This window comes from Pteropus medius, unplaced genomic scaffold, assembly GCF_902729225.1.
Source record: "Pteropus medius unplaced genomic scaffold, Ma_sr-lr_union100, whole genome shotgun sequence".
Lineage (NCBI taxonomy): Eukaryota > Metazoa > Chordata > Mammalia > Chiroptera > Pteropodidae > Pteropus > Pteropus medius.
Genome location: NW_024349799.1, coordinates 8,521,084 through 8,545,442, shown reverse-complemented (window position 1 = coordinate 8,545,442; position 24,359 = coordinate 8,521,084). Strand labels below are relative to the sequence as shown.

At 35.9% G+C, this 24,359-nt stretch overlaps 1 protein-coding gene across 3 annotated transcripts in view; it reads left to right on the top strand.

Annotated features, from left to right (window-relative positions):
- The window catches only part of AP2B1 (adaptor related protein complex 2 subunit beta 1), a 102,428-nt gene that overhangs the window by 62,917 nt on the left and 15,152 nt on the right, over positions 1–24,359 (top strand). For 2 of the 3 annotated variants that reach the window (XM_039885947.1, XM_039885948.1), the window contains exons 15-18: positions 2,386–2,427; positions 3,242–3,388; positions 4,533–4,678; positions 11,240–11,369. In XM_039885947.1, coding sequence (XP_039741881.1) covers positions 2,386–2,427; positions 3,242–3,388; positions 4,533–4,678; positions 11,240–11,369 — 465 coding nt within the window. The remainder of the gene's footprint in view (positions 1–2,385; positions 2,428–3,241; positions 3,389–4,532; positions 4,679–11,239; positions 11,370–24,359) is intronic. The other variant, XM_039885950.1, reaches the window with a different exon arrangement.

The following is a 24,359-nucleotide window of genomic DNA, read 5'->3' as shown; positions in this document are numbered from 1 at the left end:
GCATTTTGCATCCTCTCCTTCCTTAGAAGGGGTTTTTCTTTCTACTCAAGTTCTAATTTCCTTTTTATTTTACTTAAGAGTTAGCCCAAGTCATTTCTGAACAGATGAATCTTATTTTAGTCCAAGTAATAGTTAATTCTCTAAGCCAGTGGTTTTCAACATGGGAGCTTTTCAAAATTCTGATGCTCAGATTATACTCCAGGACAATTAAATTACTATCTCTGGGAGTGAGACTCAGGCATCTGTATTTTTTAAAATCTCCCTCCCCATACACATACTGGTGGTCTATTCCATTGTGTATCTAAGGTTGAAAACCATGGTTAATGGAACACAATTGAAGTGGTTTTTAGTATTCTTAGAAAGCTAGAATTTTAGCCTTAAGAAATTTCCAGGTTTTTATGAAGGAAAATTAAAAACTAAAGACCTCCTGTAATTAGCCTCTCTTTGCAAACTTATTTTCTATGACTTATCCCCCAACCCCTCACATATCTATCCTTTGCTCCAATTCAGTTGAACTATACTCATTCTTCTTGATCATGCTTTTACTCATGTTTTTTCAGCCTTCAGCTATTTAAAAAAATAATCTCCCATTTTTACTTTTTATAATCCCACACTACCACCTTTTTGAAACTTTTCATTATCTTTCAGCCAAAAGGAGGCTCTTTCCTTCAGAAATTCCCTGCAGAACTTCCCATATATTCTGTATTGTTTTGCATTTGTTTTATTTCTTCTGCCAGTTTGCAAAACCTGTCTTATTCATCTATGTATTCCCCTCATTGCCTGACATCTTTACATTTCCAGCAGTGCCTGTATTCCAGTACACTTTATATCAGTGTTTGTTTGAATAAAAGGAGATTCATGCTTTTCAGATGTCATGCTGCAGGTGTGTGCTATTCTAGAACCGGGGAGAAAGCAGATGTGTAATATTTTTCTATTTGCTTTTATACTGTTCCAGTTTTTCAACATCTTAGTTGTGATGACCTTTTTATTCGTTTATGCATGTGATTTTTGTTCCATGTCCAACTAGTAAGTAGCCTTCAGGAACCAGATTTCAGACATGTTGTCTCCTGAGGTTTCGAATGCTCCAGAGCTTAGTGCAGAATGTACTTATTAATGCCAGTTATGAAGCACCTACCTGGGTTATTTTTTGTCATGATGGAAACAGAATTTTGTCAGAGGTCTCACTGTTTTTCTACACAGATTTTTTTTAGATTTTAGCCACCCTGCTTTATATATCTATTCTTTGAGAAGCTGGATAAATCCTCTTTCCCAAATCCTGAAAACCAATACAATTTGTTTTTAACACAACAGCAGCACAAGGATCTCCACGTTTCTACCACTAAAGGACAGACAGTAAAGGAAACATTGCTTTGTAAAGCAGACACAAGATGTTTGGTGATTCAAGGAGGAATTTTAGATGCACAGTGAGAATTAAGGAAGAAGCGGGCGTGGAACTGTAGCCAAAAAAAAAAAAAAAAAAAAGTGGTTTTTGCTTTTTAAACAGCACCATTAGTTGTGTATATGTGTGTTTTATGTTTCTTCATGCCGACTATTTTCAGCTTCAATTCTTTAACGCTTTGTCATTGAAGATTCACTTCAGGGTGAATTATATAAGAGCCCTGAGAACGGGAAAGGCACAACTAAGACCATGTGGGATTATTGTCCTGTCACCTAGCTAATTGAGTTAGTCTAATTCTCCAATAGTTAGCATCATTTCTAATGATCTCTAAATAAATCACAGCATTTCTCCTGAGTAGTATTGACTACGAGAGAGATTTGAAGCACTGTATGCCTTCCCACTTCCTAAGTAGGATACTTTCCTGTCCCAGCTTGTTTTCTTTCTTAGGAAAGTTTTAACTTCTAAAAATCACTCTCCTTCTACCTATAATTTTTGAAGCTTGAAATTGCAACTCAGTACTGGTTTGGTTCCCTCCTTCCCAGTGGGGCAGCAGGTTTTGTAGATCAAAGCACATTTTAGTTTTTCTTTGCTTTTCTATTTTTTCCCCCTTTATTTTCCTTTAAAAGAAAAAAAAATTCAAAATATACTGCTTGAAGATAGGACTTCTTGGAATTTGAAAACCCTTTAGATTCTGTTTGGGTTTGTGCCTGTGTACCCCAGTGGAAAGATTGGATCTGAAACATCCCCAAGATGTCCCAGCTCCATCTTCTTTCCAAGTTTTCTCGAAACCCGTATACACCATCACAATCACCACTCAGTTCCCCTAGGATGTATTTCTTTACAATCTAGTATTTCTCTGGTAGACAAGTTGAGTAGCATGTATTCTCAGCAACTTGGTAGAGCAATTTACAGATTCTATATGGGCATCTAGTATTTAGCTAAATGAACTCTACCTCTCTCTCCTCTCTCTCCTTTCTCTCTTTCAGCTTGGCAGTGACCTTGGCGGGGGCATTGGAGGAAGTCCGGCAGTAAGTGCCATCCGTTTTTTTCACCATGGGATGCGCTGCCCCGTTTGATGGCTTTGCTATGCACACATTCTCAGACCAGCCACCGCTGCTGTCTAGCACTGTACACCAGAACTTTTATAGCAGTATATGAAGAGTAGAAAGTAGCATAGGATTACTTGGAATCTTTGGGGTCATATGCCACATACGGTATAGAGGCATCTTTAGGGATTGGTGCTCTGGTGTCTAGAAATCTTTGTCTTCCTAACATTAAAGAGCTAAAGGAAATGGAATTTCCCATCTTGACTTGAGAGTGCTCTTATTCTCTGGTGTCATCTAAAAAAACTTGAGAGTCATTCGGGTTCAGAATGAAAGACTCTCCTTATAAGTTTGGGGGATGTGAATATCCTTCTCCCACAGGAGAGTTTCCTGCTAGATATTTATGCTTAAATGGGGAAGTAAGATTTGCCTGGACCTAAGTGGAAGTGGAACTGCTAAGTTGGGTGCTTCTCCTTCTTTCTGTAGAAACAAACTCTCCTTCTTTAGGGTACCTATAGGCCTTTTGCACAGAATCATGGAAGCTAAAATTGGAAACAAACAAAAAATCTTGGATCACTGTGTTCCTGATCCTACTGATTACTCTCTCTTGATAGAACTTCTAAAGCGTGTATCTTATCAACGATGATTAAAAGGACAAAGAATATACTAATGCAGCTCCTAAGAATATTGTAATTATGATGTGTTCTTATTGATTTGTCAATACCACTAAAATATATAGCAACATTTTAAGGACTGTTAATCTGTTCTTCCTGATGCCTCCCCCCTTTTTTTCCTGCAGGTGGGACAATCCTTCATCCCATCATCAGTGCCTGCAACCTTTGCTCCTTCACCTACTCCTGCTGTGGTCAGCAGTGGTCTGAATGACCTATTTGAACTCTCCACAGGGATAGGCATGGCACCTGGTGGATATGTGGCTCCCAAAGCTGTAAGTAAAACAACACTGTCTTAATGGACAGGACCCAAATTACCAAGCTTCTAATATTTGTGTTACTTCCACTGATAATAAATTCAAGATTTGGACCCTTGTTTTGGAGAATTTGAGGTGAAAGTTGTCCTCAAATTTAGTAATAGGAAGCACTGTACTATAGCATCTTGGTTAATCATTTATATAATAAGACTTAAAATTGGAAATACTAAGTATTCGAGTTTTGTTCTCATGTTTAGAAATATCTAGTTTCTCAGCACTGAAGTCAGTCTAGTGTAAATTTGATATACAGTGTGACAGCAGGGGGAAAATACAATATAGAGAAGTAATATTTTTACTTCTCATTCCTTCCATTTCTCTTTTCCATCAGTGTTTCATGTGGATTCTAGAGTACCATTGCTGAAGTCTGGTTTTCATGGATTTTAGTGTACCTTTTTAGAGTTCTGATTTAGGTTTGTGTCATTGGTGCTCTTCTAGTCTCAGCCTTGCTTGATGTCATGCTCAGATGGAAATTTAAAAGTTTTGGGGCCAGGGATGGGTAATGAATGAATTATATAGAGAAAATAGGTATTCATTCAGATTATATAAGCGACATTTGGTACTATTTACCAGAAACTATAGCAAGAGTTAAAAATATACACAAGACATGGTCCTTGCCCTTAAGGAGATCACCAATAATGGTTTTGGTAATGATAAAAAAAAAAGCCTCCAAAGATTATAGTTATGCATTTTTATTAGTAAATTCAGTTTCTTCCCTTTTAAGCCTTTTACCAAAGCTACTAACAATAAAAACCACATTATACTCATTGGAATGTCTCTTTTCCTTGTATATCATTTTGATAGCAGTGCTCAAAGGCAGTAAAATGACCAAGTTGAACAGAAAATGGAAAATAAACCAGGGTTTCTCATAGACTGGTTTTTTTTTTCGTTTGTTTGTTTGTTTTTTGGTTTTTTGGTTCTTAAATGAGAATTATCTCAATTTCAGAAAATATAATTTTATCTAGAGACTTTTGCATCCGACTTGATATTTATGATATAAAAAAATCATAATTGCCTAAGGAAGTGAGATTTTATCTTTATTCAAAAACAAATAGCATTGAGATAAATCTTGTCTGATTCCATTGGGCTTTGTACTGTGTTTCAGGTCTGGCTGCCTGCAGTAAAGGCTAAAGGCTTGGAGATTTCCGGAACATTTACTCATCGCCAAGGGCACATCTATATGGAAATGAATTTCACCAACAAAGCTCTGCAGCACATGACAGACTTTGCAATCCAGTTTAACAAGAATAGGTAACAAATCTGAGTCCCTAGCTTGATCCTGAGACAACAATGTACCTTGTGTCCAAAAGGAGAATGTTACATTAACAATAGTAAAAATTCTCATGTTGGCAGATGCTAGATATAGAGTTAATATTGGCTCTGTTCAGTTGGCAGTCTATTTAGTTGGCAGCTTCAACCCTGGAGGCCCTAGGGAATTTTGTTGGGGAACTCATCCATGTGGAATGGGGAAACCAGGACTTATTTAATGCCTTCTTAAAGGATTCTAGGACTAGAATGTTTTTACTAGAAGTTTATTAAAAAACAAACAAGCAAAAAACTTTTAATTGAAATTCATTTATTCATTCAACAAATAATTATTTAGCATTTGTGTGCCAGACATATTTCCAGGTACTGAAGCTAGAGTAGTGAACGAAACAAATGTGTCCGAAGTTCATATTTTGGTGGGAAAAAAATGAATGGACTTTGGTTGATGTCAAAAATAGAGAAGATAGTCAATATACCTGATTAACTGAATAGTCTGATTAACATAGTCTGACAATCTACTTTTAGCAGTAAATCCTCTGCTTTATTAAGTAGAGCATGAAGAAGTTAAATGTTGATGTTCTGTAGTTTTGAGACATCACTGGTTTTTATTAAAATTTTGTGGTTCTGCGAACTGCCAGCTAGACTTGGATGGCAGGTCTATTTATTCATAAATACAAGATATTCAAACTCATTTCTAACAAATAGTTAATTGGACCCTTAAAGTAGATGCAATAAAATTTGCCAGTGACAAGGTGCATCAGTAATGTCTTACTTGTAGTCATTTGAAAATAACTTTTGTACCCTAGATTTGAAAGTTTGGCAGGTTAGAAATCACTTAAGTATCTAGAAAAAGTATCTGTTTCTTTCTGTCAAGACCAGTCATATGTCTAGCCACTTATTGGGGAACTGGCCGTGTTAAAGGCCAAGGCTGTTGGGAGACTATATTGTAATAAAGGCAATTTGTAGAGCCTACCTTCATACTTTCATTTCTGTTTGTCTTTGCCTTTTGAAAAATTTTTAAATAGTCTGATACTTAGAAAAGTGTATTTTTTTTTTCTGATGGTTACACTTTTTCCTTTATAAAATATCCTTAGTCCCTGATGTGTGTGTGTGTGTGTGTGTGTGTGTGTGTGTATTCTCTTGGTTTCCTACTGTAACGTATACTTTCTGCCCTCCCCCATTACCTAATGTCAGTAGTACTGTCTTTCTTTGGATTTACTTTTGCGCTCTTAAGTATGCTTAAACTTCTACTTCTTGATTTGTCATCTTCAACTTCCAGTTATAATAGGTGAGGCCAAGAGCTTATTCTACTTTGTACCCACTCGCTCCTTTTTCTTCTCATTTTTATGAATTGTAGCATTTCTAAATTTTATTTTTTCACCTTTATTCCCATATTTGTTTTGTCTTGGATTTGTGCTTACTGTCAGTCCTTGTAAGTTTCCATTGTTATTTCCTAGATGTCTTCTAGTAAGTTCCTCAAAAAGGGCTCACAAGGGAACAACAATCCATGAATTCTTGCAGGGTCAAAACTATGACCTTTATACTTGAAAATTCTTGACTCAGTTTATTTAAGTGTTTTATATCTTATTCCAATGGCTTTTGTCACTGAATGTTCCTGTGGAAAAGTCAGTTGCCAGCCTGATTTTTTCCCCCCATATAAGTGATTTGATCATTTTGTCTGGCTGTCTGTGGTTTTGAAGCCTGGTTATTTTATTAGGGTATTCCCAGTGTTGACCAATCTTGGTCAATTTTTCCTGGAATAAGGTGTATCCTTTCAATATGTATATTGAAATCTTCTATTTCAGGAGAGTTTTCAGGGTTTATATATTTAAAGTTTTGTGCTATTCCATTTTTTAGATTTTCTTGTTTAGAGAATTGTGTTTATTTGTTTTTCATTGTCTATTTTTTGTATATACTATCTTTCTCTCCAATCTTTTCTTATCTATAAATATTACAGTATATATCTTGTGACTTTTTTTCCACCTATGACCACAACACTATTCTTTAATATCATCAAATATCCAACCAGTGGACTTTTACAGTCGTCTGTTTTTGTACAATTTGTTTTATCTGAACAGGGTCCCAGTAAGGTCCCCATACATGCTAATTTGTTAAGTGTCCTAAGTCTCTTTTAACCCATAGGTTCCTCTTCCTCTCTCTTTTTTCCTCGAAATTTATTTGTAGAAGAAATTAAGTCTTTTATCTGTGGAATTACCCACGATCTAGATTTGCCGATTATATCTGTATAGTAGAGACAGATCTGCAGGCTTGATCAGATTTAGACTTAATCTTCTGGCAAGAGTGCTTCATGGATGGTAGTGATCATTTTCTCTCATTTCTATTTTATATTATTTGCTTTTTCCCATTTTACTCTTAATGTCTCTTACTATGTGTTTACTATGGTGTCTCTTTTATTGTTCTTTGTAGCTCTATCTCTGTCATTATAATAATGCCTTTCTATAATTTTTTTTGTAAATGAAATCACCTAGTATGGAGTTTATTGCATCTGGATTCTTTTGCTTAGCATAATGCTGAGATGTGTCACTAGTTCATTCCATTTTATTGCTGAGTAGTATTCCAGTGATGACTATACCACAATTTGTTTACCTTCTCACCAGTTGATAGAATTTGGGATTGTTTCCAATTTTATCTTTTATGACTAAAACTGCCGTGAATATTCATGTGCAAGTCTTTGCGTGAATATACATTTTCAGTTTTTCTGCGTAAATACTTGGCGATGGTATTACTGGATCATATGGTAAGTGTGAAAGTTCAGCTGTTCCATATCCTTACCAAATTAGGCATTCTTATAGATATACTTATAGTAGTATTTCATTTTAATTAGCATTTCCAAGAATGATTAATGATGTTGAACATTTTTTTTATCATAAGCTTATTGACCATTCTTATATCTTCTTTGGTGAAGTATCTGCTCAGATCTCACCCCTTTGATTGACTGTGTTATTATGAAGTAGTAAAAGATCTTTATATATTCTGCATACAAATCCTTTGTCAGATATGTGTCTTGCAAATATTTTCTGCCAGTCTGTGGCTTGCCTTTATTTTCTTAACAAAGTCTTTCAAAAAAACAGTTTTATATAAATAAAATTTATTTTATGTTTTTTCACTTTATAACTTATGCTTTTTGTGTCCTATCTAGAAATCTTTGACCCATAGTTACAAATATTTTTTCTATGTTGTTTAATAGAAGTATTATATAAATTTAGCTTCTACATTTAACTTTTATAATCCATTTTGATATAATTTAAAAATATGGTGTAAAGTAAGAGTCAAAGTAAACTTTTTTCCCCTGATAAGTCTTGAAATCAGATAATATAAACTATCCAACTTTATTCTTTTTCAAGAATTGTTTTGGCTTGTATAGGTCTTTTACCTGCTGGGATTTTGATTGAGTACAGTGACTCATGTAGATCAAAATGGGGGAGAATTGATATCAGACAATATTGAGTCCTCTAATCCATCAGCGTGTTCTATCTCTCCATTTACTTAGGTTGTCTTTAACTTCTCTCTGCAGTGTTTTATTATTCATCATGTACAGACCTTACACATCTTTTGGATTTAAATATTTTATAGTTCTGATATTATAGTAAATAGCATTTTTTATTTTAATTTTTGATTGTTGCTAGTATATAGAAATAGAATTGAATTTTATATATTGAGCTTGTGTCTTGCAACTTTGTTAAACTCACTTATTCTAGTAGCCTTTTTGTAGATTTTTTTGGTTTTCTACATAGATAAATCATGTTATCTGTGAATAGAGACAGTTTTGTTTTTCTCTTTTCAGTCTTATGCCTTTCTTTTTCTTACCTAATTATACTAACTAGGATTGCCAGTGAATGGTTGTATAAATGTGATAAGAAGGGACGTATTTGCCATGTTCTTATTCTATCAGGAAAGCATTTAGTCTTTCACCATTAAGTGCAATGTTAGCTGTAGGTTTTTCATGGAGATTGAAGGCGTTCTTTCTGTTCCTAGTTTGCTTAGTTTTATGAGTGGGTATTAAATTTTGTCATATTCTTCTGCATTTAGTGAGATGATCCTTTGGTTCTTTTTTCATCTATTAATATGACAGATTACATTGATTTTTCAAATGTTACACCAGTCTTGTATTCCTGGGATAAATCCTATTTAGTCAGGATATGTTATCTTTTTCTGAATTGCTAGATTTGATTTGCTAAAATTTTGTTGAGTATTTTTACTTTTATGTTCATAATGTAGTTTAGTTTATTCTAACATAATTTATTATTATTATTATTATTATTATTATTATTATTATTATTATTTCTTTTCTGAGTTTTATTGGCTCTCCTTCACCTTCTCCTATTGTCTGGCCATCTCTCCCCCAGGTACTTCTTTTCACTGCTGTATGTCCTGTGGTAGCTGCAATTGCTTCATTAAGTGTATTTTCCCCTAATTTCATGTATAAATGTTTCATAATTGCATTTGTTTCAATGGAAAATTATTTTCAAGTATGTTTTGTTTGTTAATAAGGAAGTTATACTGCTGTTTTTCCACTTCTTAAGAATAGTGTCTTTGAATAGTATCTTCCATTTTTATACTTGTCTTTGAATGAGTTGGAATTTGCCAGGCTAGCTATCAGCAGGAGGTGTCTATAGGAGAGGAAGATGAGCCAGGGTAGTTTTTTAGGCTTCGATGTTCAAGAACTCTCCTTCTTTTTCTGTGGTATAGACACACTCCTTTGCCTCTCAGAACCTGACTTGATTCAAGAAGACTTTATTTCTGCCCTGAGCTCCATGGATTCTTTTGCCATCTCTGCCTCCAAGGAGTACAGCCCTGTCTTTAAGGTGTTTGTTTCCCCCTTGGAAGGTGGTACTTTTTGAGCTCTGTCATCTCCATGCCCCCCCAGGGACTTTCTCCCTTCTTTCTTCACCTCATCTCTGATGTCCTGTTTGATCTTAGTCCTACTCATAGCACTTTACACTTGGAATGGGGTTCTCTCTAAGACGGGATGTTTACTCTCAGCCTCTACTGCCACTGGTTTCCTCAGAACTCCCTGGGCCTCCCTGCTGTACCTCCAGAACTTCTCACCAGTTCTGCTCATCCTCATGTACTGTGGCCACACTTAAACATAATTTGAAGTTTGCAGCTTTTCTCTAACCTGTAGTTTTGCAGAATAGGAAGCTGTAGCTTTGTAAGGAATTTTTCCCTCCTTTGTTTCCTCTGTATCATTTCCAAGAAGAGCAATTAGAATATTTGGAACTGAGCTGCTACCATGTTTCTGTGCCAGTATTGACTACTGACAAGAGTTTGTTGATCATGAGAAAAAAATAAAAAACGCAGAGTGGTTTTTTGACCTATAAATGTTACACCAAAATGAGTGATGTGTGTTCCTTGTAATTTCATTTATTATATTTAATACTCTAAAGCAGTGGTCTCCAACCTTTTTGGCACCAGAGATTGGTGCTCCTACGAGAATCTAATGCCTGATGATCTGAGGTGGAGCTGAGGCAGCGATCCTAGCTCTGGGGAGCGGCTGCAAATACAGATGAAGCTTCACTTGCTAGCCTGCCACTGACCTCCTGCTGTGAGGCCCGCTTCCTAACAGGTCATGGACTGGTACTGGTCCACAGCCTGGAGGTTGAGGACCCCTGCTCTAAAATATAGAGGAAAAGGAAAATGTTTCTTCTGCCATCCTACATCTCTTGAAGAGATATTACCTACATAAATTATATAGTTATAAATATTATATCCCTATCTTCCTTCCTGTGGAAGGGATTTGTGTATTTGTTACACCTGTAAGTCCACTTTTTTCCTTCCTGCTCCATCTCTTTGAAATTTTATTTTTTAGTTTCTCAAATGTAAAACATGGCTACTCTCCCTCATATGTTTTTGGGTTTTATGTAACTTTAGACTTAGGCTTTCTTCATCTCTTTACAATTCTTGTATTATTTATTATTGGACAGGTTTCTCTGAGAAGTCAAACTAATGGGTACTCATTGTCTGACTTATGCTTAGAAAGTGGTCAGATTTGGGTCTACAATTTAACCTAGTCATTTGGAGTGATTGAGTCAATCAATTCTGCTTTTCTTAGACTGGCTCCTTCCCAGTGATTGCATCCTATGCAAGTGAACGAAAAAGAAAGAAAATGAGTTACCAGTGAATTCTCTGGACCAATCAGGTTATTAAATTAGTGAAATAATACCAATTTATCATACTTTACAAGAAGGTTGTTCTTGTAAGAAAAGATGTATAAAAAAGATACTTACCAAACCTGTCCATCCTGGCATGATAAACATAAGAAACTTTCAGAGTTGAAACACTAGCAAAGCCATCCTATGCTTACAAATGTTTTCTCCCTTCTCTATTTTATGGAAAACAGGTTATGTTGTAACCAGTGCTATAATAAATTAGAATTGAGTACCTTGGGTCCTGTTCTTCCTTCATTTAATATTATAGAAAAATTATGTTTCCTTCACATGGAGTAACAAGCCCTTGAAACTCAAAGACGTGGCTAAATCCTGCCTCCTGATTAACCTCTAGGATTTTTTTCATCCTCTCTCCTAGCTTTGGTGTCATCCCCAGCACTCCTCTGGCCATCCATACACCATTGATGCCAAACCAGAGCATTGATGTCTCCCTGCCTCTCAACACCTTGGGCCCAGTCATGAAGATGGAACCTCTGAATAACCTGCAGGTTAGAACTTTACTTCACTCGGGTACAAGTTGGTATCTTGCCAATTTTATTTCATTTGTATATAAAGCAGCCCCTCTCTCTTCTGCATATTAGATTTGGTTATGGAATAAGATTTGAAGTAACTCCATGGAGGAGAGTTTTATTTTTATTAAAAGAAAAAAATCATGCATTGACTTAGTTATTCATTCGTTTACTCAACAAACATTTAGAAACGTTTTTAAGATCTTAAGAACTTTTTTCTTAAGACTTATAGCAAATTTGAATGTCATTTACATAAAAATAGATCTCAGTAGAGAATTATTTGGAGGTTATCTTAAAACACACAACTATATATAGTTAGATTATCTGGATTTAAATATCCCCTATTAGCACATATTTATAAGTGCAGCAGATTCTTAGAGGAGCTCAGAACTTTGTCAAGTCTATATAGCCTCTTGATCTTGAAAATATTGAATTTTTTAGAATGCTTAAGTACTAGTTTAGAGTATTATTCACTTTTCATCTATTTTGAATTTCTCTTTGAAATTTAAGCCTTCTGGGGTTCCAACAACATGAAGGCAGAGTAGTAAGCTTGTGAGCTGAAGCTGTAGCAGCCTTGATGGGATATTATTACAGCTATAAGCCCTAGAAGTTTGGGGTTTCATGTTCACAAGAACAGGAGAGAGAGCCGGAGGCCAGCCTGAGATGGGAACTGTAACTGATCCCTGCATAGAGCCGAAACCCTGGAAAGGCAACTTTCCTGAAAAGGGAACTAGAAAAACATTTTCACTAGGGCAAGTGATGAAAAAGCTTCTCTCTGACTAGAGTTCTGGGCAGCCTCTTGTGAAAAATCTAGAGCCCAATATTCTGCTATCTGTGGCATAATATATGGGTATATAGTACAAATTTATACTGGCTGTAGGTGCAATAGTCTCCAAATCGATACTAATGTAAAATTGGCCCGGGAGTGGTGAAACTAAACTTTAGGGCCCTCAGGACTCCCAACTGAAAAGAAAATCTCTACTGAAAACGAGCTCACAATTTAACAAAAATTTTTAAAAAGAGGAAAATATGCACTGAGAAGGATGGTCAGAAGACACAGCAAAGAGGAGGACTGGTATTACCCTCCTACCAAGAACTTGAAATGATAAGATAGTCTGAATGAGATTATGAAACATGTTTTAAATGATTAAAGAAAAATGCCAACCTTCCACTTTCCAGTGAAGAAAGGTGGGATCCCATTGCTTAATCTTCTGGAAATACCAATGTAAGATAACTAGTACTGATGGTGAGACATCAACAGTAAAATTACTTGGAATTAAAGCTAACATTCCTTGGTAGTTTAAATACCAACAAAACAAGCCTTTTTGCCAGTACGATAACTACCTTTTTGCTGCAGTAGTTGACTGCCTCTTTTTCAGAAAAGGGTGTAATGATTTAGAGTGAAGATGAGTGAGTCACAATATAACTTGGCTCAGACTAGAAGAACAAAACAAGGATTACTGTGCAGATGGAATTGGCTGTTACTATGATGAGAGTAATGTGTTAAGGGGCTTTTCCAGCACAGAATCCTTAAGTAAGTAACTAACTAACCCAAATCTACATCTGCTCCCTTTTTGTTGAAATCTAACCTCCACTTGGCCCACAGAGCCTCAAGCCTAATATTTGAGGACAGTCAGCATGAGTGCAAGAATGCTGTACTTTAGAAGTAGGAAAGGGAATTTGGGTCACAGAAACCAGGGCAAATTTTTTGCTCTTAAAAAAGAAACAGTAAATAAATGAATGTCAGTTTACTCTCCTATTTGCATTTTCATTTCATATTCAGTGAAATGAATATCCCAAGTAGGATCCCTCATAAGAGATGTTGAATCTTAGTCTAAACCCCTCTTTCAAAAGTATTGATATGGTATTAGAACTAGCAAATTTTCATTTTTACGAATCTGACATTATAAAAAGCAAACTTAAACATTTTCCATCTAAGAGGAATGTAATAAAGCATCTCAGCTCCACTAGGAAAAAAATTTCCATCTGTAGTCAACTGCTGATTCTCCAAGTTTTCCCCCATTCTCTTCTTTCAGGGATGTCATAATTATGGCATTAATCGGAATTTCCCAATGGAGAAGATAAGCAAAAACTTGACAAGAGAAAAACTTTTATTCCCTATTATCAGCTCTATATAATGTCTCCTGGTGGAAGTTGAAACTAATGGCTAGCTTAAAGTGGTGGGTGGGTTACTTTAGATTTTCAGCTTCCATTCTGCCTAATTCACATCTTAACTTCAATGAGCTTAGGCCATAAATGAAACAAAAACCTTTTTTTTATTATCTCTAAATGAGTTTTCTCTGACTCTGATGTTCTTGTTTTTCATTTCATTTATGTTAGTTATTTAGAAATATTTTCCCAGTATACTTCTTCAAACTTGAAACCTGGCAAGTGACTGCTTTTTTAAGTTGATGTCTACAAAAAGACAATAAAATCATGACATTACGTGTGTTCATCCCAGTCTTTGCACAGCTGCTTCGCTTCCTTTTTCACTGAGCCATAAACTCTCATGAGAACATTGATAGCAATGTTCTTTCAAGTTTTAATTTTATCAGAGTTATAAAAACACAGTTTAAAGAGTTAACTAGTTCTATAGTTAAGAAAAACCCAGTTTCCAGCCTTCTCTTCCAAACGTGGTCCCAGTTTTTCCTTCTACATTTTATATTTACCTCTCTATCTGTAAATAACATGCTTGTATTGTAACTTCTAGATTTTTTCATCTTAAATATTTCTCTACATCTCCCTACTCACTTCCATTGTCTACATGGGTATTTCCTATCCTTTTTTCATGATAAAGCTGTCTTAGAATTTGCTTTAATCAGTGTTCAATGTTTACACTATTATGACGGTATATACTCTTTAAAGCTGAGCTATACATAGTAAAGTGTGATTTTTTTCCCTCCAGAAAATTTTTTGTAAGTTACTGGTTAATACTTGTCTCTCTTCGTTTGCTTAATTTTTTTGTGTTAAAATTAACTATAATTTTAACTATAATTGTTTTTAACTATAATTCAATCTTGAATTCCAGTGAGATCAGATTCTTCAAAACAGTCTATCAGTTTCACTTTCTTGGGATCCCCTCTGGAGTCTTTGATGACTTGCTCCCATCTGATCTGATTTCCTTGAATACCTGAGACATAGCAGCCATCCTGGTATCTCCCTTCATCCTCACTCTAGGGATTCATTCCCTTCACCTCTCTTCTGTGTCATTCTCCAATTGTATTTCTCTTCTCTAGGTTTATTCCCTCATTTTGATGAAAAACATCCTCCAATAACTTCCTGAGAACAAGAAGGTAGAGAATAAAGTTTCTGAGATGTCACATGGTTTAAAATGTCGTATTTATCATCACACTTGTTGGAAAGTTTCTGTGTAACATTCTAGGTTAGAAATCATTTTCCTCCTAGTCTGAAGTCATTCTGATTCTTGATCCTTTTCTGTGCCATGCTCTTTCTTAATGAAAGCTGTACAATCCTTTCTTTATCCCCCATGTTCCAAAATTTCGCAATGGTGTGCCTCAGTATGAGTCTCTTTTCACCTGTTGTGCTGGGTACTCATTGGGCTCTTTCAAAGTGGAAATTCATGTCCTTCAATTCTGGGAATTTTTTAAAAACTTCTGTGGTTTCCCTTCATTTTCTCTTTCTATTTAAGTCTTGCCATTTTGACATTAACCCTCCTGGACCAGTACCTTTCTCCCCCTCCTACTTTCCATCTCTTTCTCCTTTTGTTTTGCTTTCTAAAAGCTTTTTATGGAAAAATTTTAGCAGTACAAAAGTAAACAGAACAGTGTAGTGAGTCCCTGTGTACTCATCATCCAGCTTCAGTAATTATCAATCTATAGTTAATATTGTTTCATCTATACCCCTATCCGTATACTCCATATTATTTTGAAGCAAATCTCAGATATTTATACCATTTTAATTGTAAATATTTACTATATATATATTTAAAAACAGAAAGTCTCTTTTTAAAAACATAACCACAATAACTATCGAATACATTAGACAATAAGAATTTTTTAACATCAAATATCCAATGTTCAAGTTTTTCTTATCTCAGTATCTTAAACTTTTTTGTTTGTTTTTATTATTACTGTTTGAATCAGTAAAGTACACAATATGACAGGTTGATATATTTCCCTTTAGCTACACTGTTGAATATAAAAGCCACTAGCCACATGTGGCTATATAAATTGGAATTAATTAAAATTAAAAATTTAATTTCTTAAATTGCATTGGCCATATTTCAAATGCACATATGACTAGTAGTTACTAGATTGGACAGTACAGAGGTTGAATATGTCTATCATTGTGGAAAGTTATATTGGACAGTGTTGATCTATGGACTTCCCCTCTTTCTTTTTTTCTTTTTTTTTTTTTAATCTTTGATTTTCAGTAGCTTGGCTATTCTGTACGTAAGTGTTTTCCTTGTATTCATCTGGCATAGGGTTCACTGAACTTCTTGGATCTATAAGTTGATAATTTCTCCTAAGTTTGGAAAAGTTTTACCATTATTTCTTCAAAGTTCTCCACTGTTATCTCTCTTTTCTACTTCCATAACTCCAATTACATATACGCTAGACCACTTGGTACTGTCTTTCAGGTCACTAAGGCTGTTTTTTCTTTTTTTTTCCTTTCTGTTTCAGGTCAGATAATTCCCATTGACCTGTCTTCAAGTATACTGACTCTTCTATAGGCTACAACCTTTTTTAAAAAATCCATTTAGTATAATTTTCATTTCAGATATTGTACTTTTACAGGATTTCCATTTGGTTCTTTACTAAAATTCCCCATCTGTTCTCTCAGGAGAACAACTGGAAAACTCTGTTTTACAGCCTACTCTTACTTTATCCCACCTGCTCCCTTTGGCCATCCATCCCTTGGGCCTGAGAATATGCTTACTGACCCTCAGGAAAAGTGACTAGTATAGGTATCTCAAACCGGCCCCGGAAACAGTGCTGTGGCTATGTAGGACATTCTGTGTGTTTTAGCTGGGCAGCCTCTTTGGCCCTGTGGATTATTCTATCCATGGGTTGCAGGGAGGTCAGAGGAGGAAAAGAGTATGGCCCTCTAAACCATGAGGCCCAGGTTAGGAGCTCCAGTTAATCCATCACTGAGGGCAGCTGAAATCCTCTATATCAGCACTTTCTTTTTGGATTGGCTTAATTCGTCCAAAAATTGTCTTTGACTCTCTTGTAAAAGCTTTTTGCCAGCCTCCAGAGAGCTAAGTTAAGAAAGAGGGCTGGAGAGTCTAGCATTCAGTACGATTAAATTCACTTAATCCACTATCCACCCCTCAGCCATGCCTGGTGCCCTCTTCAAAGTACCATCTATTTTATCTCTAAAAGAATCAATCTTTAGGTTTATGCAGGAGCTGAAGGGCTAAGGTAGTTTAGAATGGTGCTGGGGAGCTCTAGAACTCTAATATCATCTTAATCTTCTTCTCCTTAACATCTCCTCCCCTCATTTCCCCACCATACAGTTTCAGAGGTGCTATCAGTCTTAAACCTTTGAGAATTCTGTGATGTTATTGCTAATCTATCTGTTTTACAGTTACTAACATTTTGTTTCTGTTATATTTTTTTTCTTCCCTATCTTTATGAATTTATGCCTTTAATTTTTTTTCTTTAATTACAGCAGAATTTTTTCCAGGAGAAAGCAAAATTTACATGTGATTTTCAATATATCTTTACCTGAAAGTCTGGTAGCATCTTTATAAAAATTCTTCTTTTCTTCCTTCTATACTACTTTATAATTAGGAGCCTTAGAGGTGAACCTATGGATAAGATTGGTCCTTTCCTGTATATGGTTTTTGTTATCTTTCTATCTACCTATCACCTCTAAACACTATATAAGTTGTTTAATAAGAGGATGAATATTAATTAGGAAAAAGAAATAATGTCTCGTTTTTCTTTAATTATCTCTTCTAAAACAAGGCAGTGTACATCAGATCTATTCATTTTACCTTTGAATGATTGGGGCAGAAAATGCTGAAATGCTGGCTGGAAAGGACACAATCTTACAGTCCTATTTTTTCATATATTTAAAATTTTTGTCAGCCAAATGGGTGTTTTGTTTTTTTTTTTTTTTTGCCATTGTATGGCCCTAAGAAAATTCTGTCCTTTGCTACTCCTACATTGCAGTCCCAGCATGTGAGAAAATCAGTTGCAGATGGTGCCTGTCCCTGATATTTCATGTCTTACATATGTCCGTTCACACTCAGAAAGCCCACAGCTCTAGCTATTGTACCAGAAAAACTGGTAAATACTTCCAAATGGAAGACTTTCAGCAGCCAGCTGGGCATCTGCTGACTTCTTTTGACTGTCGTGCAAGCCAAACAAGTTCAGTATTAAAGCCTCTTTTGGTCTTTCAAGATCCACAATTGAGGACTGTGCACTCTGGTTGCTTTTATGAGACCACATGCTGCTTGAATAGACGTTGAGCCCTTGAAGTGTTGGATCTTATGGGAGCTATAAGAGATTCCTAGGTCAGACAGCTAGATCCAGTGCTGAAAATAACCCCTGTAGACAAGACAGAACCTAAAGTATTCCATCAAAAATGAAAACATTTGACTGCCTAAGGAAAAAAAGGGAAAATTACTTTTTGTGATTGCTACTTCAAACTTGATGTATTTTTCTTGTCACATCAGGAGTGTAAACATATCCTTTAATCTCATCTGAGAAATAGAGTATCTTATATACTAATATGATACTCCTTTTCTTACTAAGTTGTCCTTATTGAGAACACTCTTCATCCTTTTTGTCAAGATATCAAGATTCTATTAGGCTGTATCTTTTATCTTAATATAACCAGCACTCATCTCCTGGCTTCTGGGTCTATCTTTTAGGAATATGTCTGTTAGTAGCAACTGCCCTGCTTTTGAATAACCACACATAAGCAGTAGATAAGAATTCTGTCTTCTGATGGTCTGTAAGCAGAATGGTCTAATGGAGCATAAATCTGGCCTCAGCAAGAGGAAACTGTTGTTCCTGAAACCCAGAATTCAGCTCTCAAAACTAAGAACAAGTGCATTATAAAAAAGGGCCTGTAAGATCAGATTACCCAAGTAACAAGCCCATGCTGCAAATCTTGAGTAAATGATAATGAATTTCACAAAGCACTCTAAAGTAGTAAAAGTTGTGTGTTTTCATCTATAAAAATCTCAGTCATCTTTATATCATGATAGTAAGCTAGGAGTTGTATGAGCATTGATTGGCATTTCAGCATCTACATGAATACTACTAATGATTTACTATCCTAAAATGGTCCATTTCATCTTTCTAAAACTCTGCTAGGAAGTTATTTATATTGAACTAAAGTATGTCTTTAAATTCTATCTGTAGATCCTGGCTTTACAGCTAGGGCTTTACAGACGTTTCTCTCTGAATCAAGGCTCATGAGACCTGAAAATCAGTCATGTGGGCCTATAATGAAAATATACTCAGTCTGAATTCATTTCTCCTTTTATTTCACTTTAGGAAAGCCTAAATTTATAGAAGGACATTTATTTGTATATTCTATATATAGATGTCAGTTTTATTCTAATTTTAAGAACAATCAGTTCAAAATAGAAGCACTGGTAAATGTACTCAGAATCAGTGACAGTTAAGAGACTAAGGAAAATATTATTTAATCATTTTTGGAAAGTATGTAAATGAGTGGCATTGTTATTGGTTTGGTGGCACTATTTCTTCCCAGGAACCATTGAAGGAGTTTGGAAGGCAGGTATTCCAAATATGAAAGCAAAATACTTCTCAGTTCCATAGCTCACTGTGTGTTCCTGATATCATTTCTGTCTGCTCTGTTTAAGACCTGTTCCCCAGCAAAACTACCCAGAAACAGCATCTATGCACAGCGACCTGCTGATGTGCACAGTCATCTTTGCAGTCTCATGCCCTCCTTTTGTCCACATTAAGATTGATAATATAGATCAGCACATAGGCACACCTGTAAGCCTGTTTGATTTCTAACTTGCTGCTAACTAATCTGAAACTGTATGCTTATTATCTAGAACCCAGATTTGATTCTAAATCAGTTTTACTCCAGATTTTAAAAATGAATAATGTTCCTTCACTCTCATTACTGAAGTCTTTTTCTGTTGAGTTTCCATTGCGTCTTCTACCTCATGATAAACCAGACTGGGATGTGGAATATCTAATCAGTTTAACTGATAGGTTACTTGTTCTATCTTCTCCATTTTGTGATCCAGAACAGTATACATTAAATGTGTTTTTAAGTTTAACAATAAGCCTTACACAGCAAACAGTTCATGTTATTAATGTAAATGGTATTCTAAGGTGCGACATCTACAAACGGGCACACCAGCCAGTCCTAGCAAGCTACACAAAGCTGTCATTAAAAGGAGAAAAAGAGATTGATAACTTTAGGTTTAGAGCCTATGCAGATCTAGCAAAACCCGTTTAAGTTAAGACCTTATGGTTTTGGGAATTTATCTGCCAGGCTGGCCGAAAGGCCTGTAAAAATATTACTGGCTGTTTCTAGCAACTGAAACTATATAGAGTAATTTTGTTGTAGGCTGCTGGAGCAAGAGATAATTTAGGGCTTGTAATAAAGGTTTCTGGATAGTAACTAGATTGGTCAATTTAGTATGGCAGGTGGATTCTCTATTGACAGGAAGAGAGCACATGTACATTTGCTGTAAGTTCCTGATTTATTTTTGCCTAACATATAACACTTTTTAAAAATGAGGAAGCTGCCTGGAGTAGCTTCATGCTACTCCAGATATATTGCACACACATTCAGTATATCTTAGCATTATTTTCCCTGGTCTGGGTTCCTTGTGAGACACACAGATGCCAGTGACCCTCTCCACATAGTTATGCTCCTTTCAGAATTGTGACAGCTGCTTAATTCTTACGATACCATTGCCCTGTTATACTCAGGTTTATATCAGTCTGGAAGAACTTGCACTGATATTTTCTGTAAGCGGAAAAACCAAAATCTTGACAATGGTCTGCAGAGCCCTATGCGATCTACCCATTCCTTACCTCATTGACTCCATCTGCTGCTCCTTACGTACTCAGCTCTAGTCACACTGGCTTCCTTGCTGATCATCAAATGGGTTTGAAATGGAAGACCATATTTGAACCTAAAGATGGTAGCTATTTTTTGGTGTTGACTAGGAATGCAGAGCTACAGGTGGATTTAACTCTAGCAACTAGCAGAAAGAGCCACTTCTGCTTGAGTCTTAGATGACATATATCACACAGTTAGAGCCAGCACCATTAAAAACCTGTCACTCAGAGCCATTCCCCTAGGATCTGTTGACTAGGTGGTATGGTGCTTGAAAATACATCTGAATCATCATTCTTCAGAAAACTGGAAATAATTGATATCACTGCCTGGTCTCAGCTTGGACCAGCCTGCAAATAATCTTTCCAAAGGCTAAATGGAGAGGAGGAAAAAAAATATATTCTTCAGAGACTTGAAAAGGTCACAAGTGACATCATGAAAGAGTAGATGATATACTCTCAAAGGTGAGCCGTATGCCACTTGCCTTGGTTTTTCTTATGGCAGTGTCTCCTGTGGTTATCTGTGGTGAGAGGCTGCATTTGCTGGAGTTCAGACTGAGTTCATCTCGTACCTTTTTATAGTACTTTTGAGTACACTGGAAGAAGGTTAGAATATTAATTTAGCCTGTTCGTCTCCAGCTGTGCCACCATAAAGAGGCTGCAGCTACTGCAGCAGCCTTCTTATACTATGGAAAGAAACTAATTGCTGGTTACAGGCTGAGGGTGACAGGCTGCTCTTTCCCCAGCAGCCACTGAAAGTAACTTTTAAAAATCATTATTATTATTAAGCATTTATAGCCTCCTTTTGTGTTTTTTAAATGCCTCAGAATCATTTCTATTTGTTCTTCCTGTTGATGTCTCTGAGAGGCAAGTTAATATTGTTATGGCCACATGTTGCACGTGACAGACCAGAGGAACAGAGGATTAGGCTATCTGCTACTTGGTACCATCTATGATCTGCTTTAGGCATCCTCAAAGCAGAAGCTGAGGTGTGTTTTCTGTTCCTTAGCTCTATGAACCCATTTCTTCCCTGCTTGCTTTTATTTGGTGTGTGAATATTATGGTTTTTCAACTTTTTGAACTTCAACTTAACATTAAGAAATATATTTTACACAGTATACACACCCAACACGTAAATAAAACTGAAACACTTTCAGGAACTATTACTTACTCTTCATGAGATGCACTATGGTGTTTGTTATTGTATTTTTTTACACTAGTTTCAGCCCACTAAATTAATTTTAAGAGCCACCATTTGGTTGTGACCCACAGTTTTTAAAAATACACTGCTAGGAAGTGCTTGAAGCTGAAGAATACATGTGACACATTTTCCTGGAGCATGAGTTTTACTCAGAGGTAAAGGGAGAAACACATTAGAACATATAGATGTGTATAGACTGACATGCAACTTCAAAAAGATTTTGTTCTTACGGTGAGCTACTTCATGTTATACCCCTAATCCTGACCCTTCCTCCTACCTCCACCCCATTATATATGTCCTTACTTTCCTATTCTGTTAAGGGAAGTACACTAGGAAAAAAACTCGAGAAGTACTGTCCTTTTGGAAAATTTATACCAAATTCATGTTTTGACTAAACCTAAATGGTTGTTAGGAACTTTAAGTAGAATATTTTACAATCATTATTCTTACTGAGTACTTATTCCATGCCAGTTACTGTTCTAGAAGCTGAGAATAGAGTAGTGAACAAGATACAAAAATCTCTTCCTTCATTCAGCTTATATTTTCCTGGAGGTGGGGTACATGGCACGGGCATAGGCAATAAACCAACAGTTAAGTAAGATAGTATGTCAGATGAGGGCAGTGGAGAAAAATAAAGCAGAGATTGGGGTAAGGAGTCCTGAGGTTGGAGATTGGGTGGTATAATTTTATGAATACATTGGTCATAGAAAACCTACCTGAAAGGATAATATTTGATAAAAGCAAAGACCTAAAGGAGACTGGGAATGAATCATGCAGATTTCTGGAGAAAGAGAATTCCAGACAAAAAAAATAGCAAATGCAAAAAGCCATGAGAGAGGAACATGCCTGATATGTTCAAGGAACGACAGCGCCTGTGGCTGACATGGAGCCAGCAGTTACACATAACATAAGGGAGGTAATAGGCATCAGATTACAGGCAATTGTAACTTTGGCTTTTATTCTGAGTGAGGTAGGAAGTCATTGGAGGTTTGAGCAGAGAAATATTTATGAGTTGACCTACATTTTAAGATCCCTCTGGCTGCTATGTTGAGAATAGACTGGGGAAGCTAGGTGCTGGGGGTGGTGGAGACAAGTGCAGAAGCAGGGAAACCATTTATAAAAGGCTTTGCACTGTTCCATTTACTGAGTTTAGAAAGACTGCAAGTTCTGTTTAAGGATGAGGAGGAGAGATCAATAATTTGGTTTTGGACATGTTCATTTGAGTTATTAGTTATCCAAGTAAAGATACTAAGTAGGCAGTTGGATGGATGGAGAATATATATACACATACATATATATACATACACACACACACACACACATATGTAAAATTGATTTCCCATAGACATACTAGGTATTGATGTTAAAACTCTTGGAAAATAGTTCTCCAACTTGTCTGGATTGTGTCTTCCTATTCTATACCTGTTGGAATAGTGAATTTCAAAAAAAAGAAGGAACTCCCCTCCTCCCTCTGAAGGAATCAATATCATACTCTTTAAAGCTGACTCAGTTCTATTTAAAAGTAGCCACCATCTGGATTAGAACTGAACTGGCTTTAAACTGTGTTTTTCCCTTGATTCTTTTATGCCTTAACTCCTGGGGAGTGATAGGCATATTCTTGGAGAATCCGAATTCTTAGGTTGTGATTTACTACCTGTATTATTCTTCCTTAGCATATTGATATTATTTTAACTCAGTGATTTGAAGCTAAAAGAGCTCACATATCATCCCATCCCCATACTCCCCATTCCTGCCTCACTGAGTATCAGTTTACCCAATGAGCAATGGTATTGTCGGGACTGTTATGCATATGAATGATTTGGAGGTAGGAAAAAAGGGTGAAAAACCAGTGTTTCTTTCCATTTTCTCAACATCTTCCCTTCAATTTCATGCAATAGATATTCATTGAGCCACTAGTATGCTAGTGAAAATGAGAGCCCCTGCACTCAAGGAGCTTATTGTATTAACAGTGAGGCAGATGTAAACATACAATTATTTTATGCTATAGTAGAACAGTATGCACTGGGTGCTTTGGGGAGGGATAAGAGCTTTCCTGAGAAATTCAAGGTTGAACTGACTCAAGATTAAAGAGATATTTTCCAGACAGCTAAAGGTTCAGGAGAAGAATGTATTAAGCAGAAAGAATAACGTAAAAAGGTACAGAACTGTGAGTTTCAGTGTTTGGGGAACAAGAAGTAATTTTGATACGGTTGATGTAGAGGAAATAGGTTAGATAGGTAGGCATGGGCCACCAGATCCAAGAGAACCATATATTTTTTAAATGAATGCAGTTCTAGCCAAGAGAGCTGCAAAATGCAGATTTTGAAAAACTAATGTAAACGATATGAAACACTTCCTTCCAAAAAGTGACCAGTGTGCAATTGATTCTATAAAGAGATATTTTATCAAGGGCACAGTAGCAAGCAGAATCATTAAGCTAGCAGTCTGCTAATAAGCCTTTTTAAATCTTCTGATCTCTTTTTAGTATAGTAGTACTATATTTGAGCATGTGTAAGATTTCAGATAAGTCTAATGTGATTATCCTTAATTATGAAAAATTCTGAGTAAAACAGGTAAAACAGAAGATAGTGAAAGAAGAGGGCATTTTTCTTTAACAAACACTACTTATAGTACTTAATGTAAGCCAGGCATCATTCTAAGTGCTTTGCAGATATTAACTCATTATCCTTATAACAACTCATGCATTCAGTACTATTATTATCTCCATTCTACAGACAG